The 10,324-nt window shown below is 43.1% G+C and overlaps 1 protein-coding gene across 4 annotated transcripts in view; it reads left to right on the top strand.

Annotated features, from left to right (window-relative positions):
* The first annotated feature begins 3,517 nt into the window (after positions 1-3,517).
* The window catches only part of CkIIalpha (casein kinase II subunit alpha), a 62,485-nt gene continuing 55,678 nt past the window's right edge, over positions 3,518-10,324 (top strand). The window contains exons 1-2 of one of the 4 annotated variants that reach the window (XM_077647352.1): positions 3,518-3,693; positions 4,774-4,820. Coding sequence is in view for 1 of the 4 variants with exons in the window: in XM_077647349.1 (XP_077503475.1) it covers positions 3,883-4,017 (135 nt within the window). In the remaining 3 variants the exon portion in view is untranslated. Of the gene's footprint in view, positions 4,018-4,773; positions 4,821-10,324 lie in introns of all 4 variants that reach the window. The other 3 variants (XM_077647350.1, XM_077647351.1, XM_077647349.1) reach the window with 3 other exon arrangements.

Raw genomic sequence — 10,324 nt, 5'->3', positions numbered from 1 at the left:
TCACAAGAAAATAAAACGGTGGTGTAACAAGGATGTAACGCGTATGTTTAAGCGTTCGCTGTGCCGTGAGAAGGCGCAGCACAGAAGGTTGCGTTGAAAACACACACACACACACACACACACACACACACACACACACACACACACACACACACACACACACACACACACACACATATATATATATATATATATATATATATATATATATATATATATATATATATATATATATATATATATATATATATATATATATATATATATAGTTGCAGCATTTTATTTCATCCCCGGGTTTCTGTTGGCAACGTCGTCAAGGTATGTGGTTTATGCTCGTTTTTTATTTTCGCCTCGTAGAATTAATTTTTTTTTCCTGTTTTGATAACACGCTCAAGATTACTCCGAGGCTCTTGCGAGAGGGAAGTTTCACCCTGCAGAAAATCCGTGACCTGAAACCGCGTATCTGTATCGTACACCCATATCGTCTTTTCTTTTGGCACCCAGGTTGCTCTTTACATGCGTTTGCTTTTGCGTGTGCATAAATGCTTTTGTACCCTTTAGAATGTTTGCTTAAGGTGCATCGACTTTCAGCCTGTATTATGTTTTTATTGCTTCATTTTTTCAGACTTCTCAGAACTAGAGGAAAAATTTGGCCAATATTATATGCTGGTGCCGTAGTGATACGTACATTGTGTGTTAAATGGTGCATAAATATGCGTCTCCTATTTGTATTCAAAGACCACATCTAATAAACTGAAATTACATCTGTATTGCGCTGCTATTTCCTGTTATATGGGCGGGATCGGGCGACTTTTTGAATTAATATTTCCTTTGTGTGTAAAATTCTAGCACATTTCATGTTCTTGTGGCGGGAGCAGCGCAGCACGAAACAAAGAAGAGAGAGGCGGGAATCAACGCTGACTAACAACCAGATTTTTATTCCACGTTCGATCGATTATATACATCTCGCTCGTGCAATAAGGAAAGGACAGAAGCATGACAAACGCATAAGATGTACACATGGTAAAAGATTAGGACAACGCACGCAGATAATCAATTTCGCTGTCACGAAACGCTGTCGAAAGTATGCTGACGCATATACATCGCTCTTCTGCCCGATGTTGAAGGCTTCTTCAATCTCCCTGGTCCGTTGATTAAAATACAACGGGATGACCATTCATGCTCTCTGCAATGTTTTGCTAATTCACTGCTGATGGCGCCCTTTAGAGATATTTTGTGCTCTCGAAGCCATTCATTCAAACAGTGCCCTGTTTGACCTATATAGGTGCGTCCGCATGACAGAGGTATTTCCTAAACCCCGCTTTTCACACATTTCACGTGTTTTTTTCAGGTGCTCTTTCTTGCATTGATTTTTCTTTGTTCGCTGTTGACTTCGCGCACATGTCTTCTTAATTTGTTGAGTGCTGACACGAGCACTTTTACACCAGCTCTTGCGCCTACCTTTTTGAGACTGTGGGAAATGCCATTAATGTAAGGAATGACCGCGTACGGCTTCCTTTCTTCTGATGTGGTTGTGACATATTTTCTGCCTCTAAGCTTGCAGAATCTCCTCTGCGACACTGGATAGCAGTCTCGTAGGGTAAACTGCTGCTTTCAGCCGACTGTTATGGGCGTCAAAACTTCCCCGAACTTCATGATGACAGGATCTCATCAATTCGGCTCTCATTGCTACTTTTGCTAAGGACTAGAAGAACTAGGACTAGAAATAACAAGTGAACACCCAGAAAACAACGTTATGCGATTTCTTGACTTGACGCTAGCCTTTCTAGGCGCTCACATATGCTGGCGGTACGGACCACGAAGCTAGGACTGTTCCCCTACACATCTGCGCACTCCAAGATCATCAAGCGGGGGTAGAAAAAACAGCAATGAGAGCCGCATTGACGAGATCCTGTCATCATGAGCTTCAAGGCAGTTTTGACACCCAGAACCGTCGGCTGAAAGCAGCAGGTTGCCCGACGACACTGCTATCCAGTGTCACAGAAGGGATTCTGCAAGCGCCTAGAGGCAGAAAATATGTCGCAACCACATCAGAATAAAGGAAGCCGTACGCGGTCATTCCTTGCATTAAAGGCATTTCTAACAGTCTCAAAAAGGTAAGAGCAAGAGCTAGTGTAAATGTGCTCATGCCAGCACCCAACAACTTAAGGAGCCTGTGCGGCAAAGTCAGCAGCGAGCAAAGAAAAAAAAAATCAACGCAAGAAAAAACATGTGAAGTGTGTGAAAAGCGGGGTTTATGAAATACCTCTGTCATGCGGACACACATACATTGGTCAAACAGGGCGCTGTTTGAATAAACAGCTTCGAGAGAACAAAATATCCCTAAAGGGCGCCATCAGCAGTGAATTAGCAAATTATTGCAGAGAGCATGAATGCGCTCCGCAGCTTGTCAACACAATGGTCATCCCGTCGTATTTTGATCAACGGACCAGGGAGATTGAAGAAGCCTTCAACATCCGACCAAAGAGCGACATATGCGTCTGCATACCTTCAATAGCGCTTCGTGACAGAGAAATTGATTATCTCCGTGCGACGTCTTCATATTTCCCCACGTGTACATCTTATGCGTTTTTCATGCTTCTTTCTTTTCCTTTTTATACGAGCGAGATGTATATATTCGACGAACGTGCATTAAAAATCTGGTTGTTATTCAGCGTCGTGCCCCGCCTCTCTCTTTGTCTCGTGCTGCACTGCTCCCGTCACAAGATCATGCACGAACCAGCCCAAATTTTCACCTTGTTAAAGCACATTTCATGTAAACAGGTAAGTCTGAATAGCCTAGCCAGCAAGCATTCACACGAGTTGACAGATGTATTACACCACCTGTAACGTAAGCATGTGCCTGAAATTTGGCTCATATGTGCGCTTAGACGCCTGAAGTCTGCATGAAAAAGAAGAAATAATTTTATTGAGCCAGACCCAAGAAATCTAGCATTAACCTTTTGGGGCTGTCCCTGGGACGCACAACTTTTTCGACACGGGTAGTTGTAGGGACGTTTTTTGGACGTCTTCGGGAAAAATTAGAACCTCCAGGGGACATTCCAAATGCCCTGATGGGATATATATCTGGGAGATTTTGAGGAGGTTTTGTGTTTGTTGGGTCTGGGCCCTCCAGCAGGCCCTCGAGGCGGCGACAAGACAAGATAACCTTGCCGGAAACTTAATAAACTTATCACTCACTCACAGGAGCCGAAATCTTGTACGACTACGAAGTGAGCGGAGGAAGGTTGGCTGATGTAGTTGATTGTGGGGTGTGGATGAGTGTTCGAAGCTAACTCGTTGAATTTGCTTAATGATTTTGTATTTGCCGCGCCCGATCAACGCCCTGATGGTGAAAGTGGAAGCACTGGTAAACTCATAATTATTTGATTTACCTATTATTAATTTTGCTCTCATAAACAAATAATTATTTTAAGAAATATAATAAGCAACTGTTGTGCAACTAGTAATGAGGGAATAAAGCAGTCAAACCGCGAGTAGGTGGCGCATCGGGCCGTTTCGTGTTCTTTGGCCTCGATTTGATCTCGGCGGCTCGGCTAGCTCGGCGGGCTGTCCGCCATATTGCAATGCTGTGCGGCTTCCGATCGTCTTGAGCAGTCAATTTTCCAAAGAAGTACTACTTCTCCGTGCGCTGTTATGTCGTCGTACGCGAAACCGTTCACGCACTAGCCGGTACGTTTTAGGTTTTATGTTCCGACGTGGCCTAGTCAACTGTTGTGAAGAGCGGCCCTCTGTGCAGATTATCGAATAAATCCGGATTTCGTAGTCCGGCGTCCGATGCCACACCAAAGCCGGTGTCCAGTGTGACGTCTTTAAAGTGCAAGGGCGACATTTTTACAGACATTCGGAAATATTCCGCGAATGGTCCGTGTGACTCTGGTTCTGGCTTTGTCGCTGAGTGTGTATTTATGCGCTGAATTGGCGTTTTACGCCTCGCAAGTGTCGTCGAGGTGCCCAGGGACGCTGTCTAGAGCCAGCCTTCTAGCCCTAACGTCCGTAAGTTAACATGTGCTTTTTAGTCGTTTTCTAAGCCTCGCTAAGCGGCGATTCATTCAGCGTTGTTAACCTTCACAGTCAGGGCTGAAGTGCGTCAGCTTTGTCTGCGGCTTTTTTCGATATGCTGTTTTGGTGTGGCGTTTAACTGTACAGAATTTGTTAAAGGTAGCAGAGATCAGTATTGGGGTGTGCAGTTTTCTTTGTGTGGAAATGTTCAGTGTAAATAGAGTTGTTCAATGACCGAAGCCTGGCCATTACTTTGCTCTTAGCGAAGATCTTTCTGTGTAAAAGAAACGCAGGGTGGTTCTTGTGCTCCTGATTGTGCTTGGGATTGTAAGTGTGTGTGTGTGTGTGTGTTGAACTGTGGCGTAATGTCACCGTGCAGGTTCCATGCCGGTCACGTTTTCAGATTTCTCTGCAATTGAGCACACCACTGATACAGCGTTGATTGTACCACCCAATTTTCTATCGGTATTTCTGTGTGGCTTTGCTAACCATGGTACGCCGTGGTTGCCTAAAACGCCTTCTGCGATGTGTTGCAACGTTTACCGGCGTGCCCATTCAGTGTAACCCAATGTGCAATTTAACCGTGTACCCCTCCCCGTCGCCGTTCTTATTTTACCTTTGTTCTTGCGTGCCCAACGCACGTTGCATGCGGTTTGTTAACTGGCAGGATTGGCTTTGTTGAACCATTTGCCATTATGAAACATGCTTGCTCAACACCCTTGCTTACCCTGCTGATTGTCTACCCTGCAGGAACGCTTGCCTCAAGATCTCCACTAACCTGCTGTTTCTCCAGATTGGTATGTTTTCCAATTGTGTTCCAATTGCAGCACCTAGTTTCCTACCTATTTAGTGCACATGGAAGAAGGTAGCATCGCTTATTGCTGCCATCTCCCAGATAACTTTATTCCTACTGGCAGTCGCCTCCACTTTGGGTTTGACAGCTCTTGAGGCTCGGCTAGAGTCTAAGCCTTGGTGCATCAAGTATTGGAAAACCCAAATCTCGTTAGTCTTGTGTTTATTGCTTGTGGTGAAGGAGGGCTGCTATTGCCTTGATGAAGGTGAAGCCACCTGTTGAAACATAGGCTATTATAGCAGACCAGGAATACGGTCCTGTTGTGCTGATATGGGTGCAGTGTCCCTGGTCATGTGCACAGCCCAGTCTGAGTGGTGTGTGCACGTTTGGTGGTGGTGCACTTGTACTGTGCACTGTTGTGGAACTGTGCTCCTGGTCTGCTCTAACCCTGTTAGCATGGTGTCTTTGTTCAGTGCTGTACAATTTTGTACTTACTCTTTTTCTGGCCCAGCTGCAGTGAGACTCATTACTTGGCACTGTGTGGTAGGTTTAATGCTGTTCTCCTGTGATAACGTGCTGTGTGGTTGTGTTTTTGGTGGTGCCTCAAACACAAGAATACATACCACTCAGTATCATTTGGTCAACTTGGGAAGAACGAATGGGCATGATTGTGTCTTCAGGGTTGTGATAATGTTCCCATTGAGGGTTATTTGCAATTTTACTAGCATGATCTTTCAGTTTTCACACCTAATTGCAGGAAGGGATTTGTTTTCTTTTGTTTTCTACCACTTGCAGATCATGTACTTTGTCCCTTGGGTAGGCAGGGTCCCTCAGCTAGTGCAGTTCTCATTCTTTATAGCTTCAGGGAACCCTGGTGATTTTGATTGTGCTGAAGAACCCCATGTCTTGGCTGTTCCTTTCCTGCCTAACATGCATGACAAAGAGAGCGTGAAGGTGCACAGCCTAAAAAAATGCCAAAATTCAATAAGAAATGACTGGTTGTACAGTGAACACAGTCTGCTATAAGCAATTACATTACGATTATTTCGAAAGTAGCCCACCATAAGGGGAAAAAGGAGTAGGGGTTGAGTCATGCAAGTATTTCGGTGTATGCGTGTAATTGGTGGTTTCTGCAGAACCCTATGTGAGCACCCCTACACTAGTGCCTGCTGTAATGGCTCAGCCAGTGTAACCTACTTTTTTTTGGCGTCATGTGGATGCCTACTGCTAATACTATGGTGGGGCTAAGAAAAACAATTGAAAAAAAGGTGTCCTGGCCCAGATGCCTAATGCTGTTGGAAACAGTGGCACAAACAGTCAAGACAGTGGATTTTAATTATTTTGCTGTTAGAAGGGAAACCTTAAAAAAAAAAAAGCCAGCATATTAATCAAGATGTTTCAAGCACATGAGTCTTATCAGTTTGTGCTGGCTATTGGTGAAGTTGGCAAAGGTTATCTTCCTCTCCAAATAAGTATTGTGATTGGGCTTGCATTTCCCTTGTGTTATTAGACACTTTACTGGGACCTGCCTTCAACTGTTGGCACTGGCCTGGATTGTTGTTAGCATGCCAAACTTGTGCACTGTGGTGCTTAGTGCCTATGCCAACTTGCTACTCAGCATGGTGTTGCAAGTTTTTAATGGAGGTGAAATCTAAAATACTTGCCTGTATTGAGATTTGGTGTTTGTTTAGTGCCCAGAGAAGTCTGGCTGATTGAAATGAATCCAGAGCAATTGACTGTGACAGGCCTCATTGCCCCTCTGTTAGCTTTATCATGTGCAAGTCCATTACATCTGTTACTTATGGCTATTTAGATAATTATTATCTTACCCTAGACTCCATCCATGGCCACATTCGTTCGATTGCATGTGGTATTAGTAGGGGCTGGACTTTCTTTAATTTTCGGCAGACTGCAGAGTGTTTTCGGTGTTTATTTCAGAACGCATTTCTTCTTTTTTTGTCGGCGAATATTATTTACTCAGGAAAAATTTTTTTTACCCCCGGTGGTATATGTGGCAACCTTCTGCACTCAGATGTTGGATATAGTTTGTCTCAGCTTGTTTGTTAGCAAGAGTAGTTCATGTACAAGTTATAATGCACAGATGGTCATGTTTAGAGTAGTAGTTTTTTGCAAAATACTGTTATTGTGAAATAAAAAGTAATGGCGTGAACTTCAGTGATTAGGCCGTAAGAATGATAAAAATGTTAATACAAGCTTATGTCTAGAAGCTAGGTTGTGCAAAAATCCAAATAAAAAAAAGTGATAATACACAAGGCGCGCTTAGGCAAGTGGAGCTAGGCCTTTCTTTGTCGCCTTCATGTCACAGTAGTTTTTTCTAGTAGCGATGAATGCACGTGCATTTGTTGCTTGTAATGCACTGCTCGCACCTTCAGTCACAGAACGAACTCTGAGAGCAGCTTACGCTTCATAAGAACAAAGTTTTGTATTGGAAAGAAAGAAAAGGTGGCCATGGCAGAAACAAGTTTTACTTGGCCCGATGTTCAGAAGGAGCCAAAGTGCCTTTCATCACATATACGTTTCATACATCAGATGCAGCGCTGTGAAAGGTACGGAAGTAGTCCGGACAGGAAAATAAAGGAAAGCGAGTTACTCGACGCTTGTTTTGTGCCAGAATGGTCTATGGCATGAGAAAGCGACAGCGTGTTGTCGTCAATAACAGTGCATTTAGTCAAGATCATGACAAATGTGTCATGTGGCGAGCCTACAGGCAAAGAAAGCATTTACTATGTTTTGCTGACCACAAATAACGTACTACTTTTTGGTCGCGGATGTGGGCAGCGCAAACAAGAGCGCTAGCTTTGACAGCGTTGCACATGATGTTTGAAACGAAGTATAGTTCTCATGATGTCTGTAGCAGCGGAAGTCTACTCAATCGAAGTCTGCAGAACATGACTTTTGCGTAACACCGGTGCATGGTTATAAGTAGACGATGGCTTTTTTGGTTGCAAATATTGTCACTGTCCTTACATGCCGTGTGAAAACTCTTTAACCAAGTAAATGCACCGGTAAGTTGATGGCAGTCTGTTAGGAGAAGGCACTGCTCTAGTAAACAAAGCTTGAAGGGGTAGTGGAGGATCTCTGTCTTCACCCGGTGTTTGTCTAAAATTGTGAAGCAATGCCTCAACATGTGCAACTTCAGTGCTTAATCCAACGATCCCATCGTTCTCAGCGTGCTCCTTGCTTCCGCACTTTGTTAAATCTCTCTCGTGACAATTTTAACTTGTTCTCAATAGCAGGCAAGCCATATCTCTGAAGAATACTGGTCTTTTTCGGTCAAAACTAAATTTCTAAAAATGAAATTTAGCCTATGTGGATCGGTTTTTGTCCCAAAAATTCCAACTCCTATACTCCGTTTCATACATAGCAGGCAGTGCTGCGAAGGTTGCGGAATTAGTGCGTCCACGGAACCATATTACTCCGCCACGTATCATTCGTCCTTCTCGAAGCCTCGGTGAGCGTTTGGAAGAAAACAGAGCGGTATAAAGCGAAGTGGCAGTACTGAAAATTGCGGTCGAAGCTGTGAGGTGCTCAGTGCTCGAAGCCTCTGGCTATAATTTTCACTGAGTGTGAACTACTTTTTATAGGTGATTCGCCCTTCCAGCCGCGAATCAGACCGCCAAAGTCATTCTTACTTCTCGAATTCTCGAAGAGTTGGAGGATGAAAATGTGGCAAGAAGTAAAACGAATTCTAGAAGATTTCCATTCACAGCACTTAAGATGTGTCGTAACGATATATGCTTGTGTTCACTTTGGTTGTAGGGTGAACTACTTTTTGGGCACAGGCTTAGCTTGCGCGAGCAGGCACACTAGCCTTGGCAGCGCTGTCTGCTATGTGTGAAAGGGAGTATAGGTATAAGGTTACCTTTGCATGACAGACCTTTGGGGCATGAGTGTGTTTGCTTGATTTTTTTTTTTGCGTGCTTTTTATGATTGCAAGGTTACCTGCATGTTGCTGAAAGTTCATATTTTAATCTTGTTCTATCCTTGGCAAAATATTCTGCAGTGCACCATTAATTTTATAACTCAGCTACCTTTAAAAGAGTTCCAGTTATTTGTTTTGTTCATTTGCTGAGTACTATTACCTGATTTTAGATTGTGTAAATTAATGGAAACGCAATAATCCTTCAACAGAATTAGGTTCACCTTGCACAATAGAATTTGGTAGTGCTATCGGTTCCTGTTCGCGTCGCCTACTGAGTTACCTGATACCTAATTAGTGTACTCCAAAACACTTCACTAAGTTAAAGACCACAACGCATTCACTGAGTCTACCTTTATTCAGCTTGAACCAACGAGCCTTTGTGGCTTATGGGTAGTGCGCCCATCTTGCAGTCGGCAGGTCCTGGGTTAGGTTCCCACCCATACCCAAGTGAACCGAGTTTTCTGTTCAGCTCAATTTTGTTAATTCTTTGCTTACATTGGAATTCTTCACTCGCGGCCAGTGACGTCAATGACGACACCGGCTTTTCTGCCACCCAGGCCCCTTAAACGCTATCACCTTAAAAATCCTATGCAGAAAATTATGAAAGCACCTTAAAGGGACCGGCAGCTGACCAGATGTGTCATGAGGTTATGGTGGAAATGAAAAGATCTTGCCGTGTAGTGTAAGAATCAAGCACTTTAATATTGTGGAAAGGATTTATAATTTTAATTTGACATTAAAAATTTCATAAAACCTCTTGCTTTGCCATTATCAATGTGTCCCACCACATGACCACATCTCAGTAAAATGTTTTATATGTGTAGGGGTTTCTTTTTGCAGTGAAAAAAAAAAGTCCCACGCTTGTCTGTTTACTGGCCATTTTTCACTGTGTGATCCCTGTGGTCCTCTGGCTTGTGATAGAACAAGTTTTAGCTCACAAGGAAAAGAAACTTGTTTACTTTTCATTGGTATGCCTTGTTAATAGCAATTATTGTTGCTAAAGTGGAGCGAGAAAAATGAAGTATATAAAACAAAAATTTTGTTTGATTTGCCTACTTGCATGAAGTTTTTGGAAAAACTACTGCACCGAAAGGAGGGCTGCTTCTACAGAGTTAAAATGGAGTGTTAATCTGGGGAAATTTCGAATGGCTTTTGGTTCAGTCGAATAGTTACCTGGAACCAGTGTTCTAGAAAGATAAAATGCGACAAAACGTTGCATATTACAGGCTGAATAACGTCCTGTCAAATGCATATTTGGCACATTTGTGGATCGTGCATATGCTGTTAAGCGTGCAAAATTGCTTTGAGCTGCAATATTGCTATCAATAGTGAACTCTTGGTTTTGTTTCATCATATCCCCATAATGCGCTTGTTTAGCTGTATTCATTTTATAGTCTGAACAAAATGTTTGCAAGTGATTTAATGAATGAAGCACTTTAATTGCACTATTTCATCCCAGCAGTATTCCAGTCTGAACTTGTCACCCACGCTTTACCTTTTTAGTTGAAGTGTGGGGATCTCTGGCTGCACTAGTAATGTTTACAGCTTCTGCTTGCTTCCAAGTA

Source organism: Amblyomma americanum, chromosome 1 (genome assembly GCF_052857255.1).
Source record: "Amblyomma americanum isolate KBUSLIRL-KWMA chromosome 1, ASM5285725v1, whole genome shotgun sequence".
In the NCBI taxonomy this organism is placed as follows: Eukaryota; Metazoa; Arthropoda; class Arachnida; order Ixodida; family Ixodidae; genus Amblyomma; species Amblyomma americanum.
Note: the sequence above shows the minus strand (reverse complement) of the source record. Positions and strands in the feature narration are given on the sequence as shown.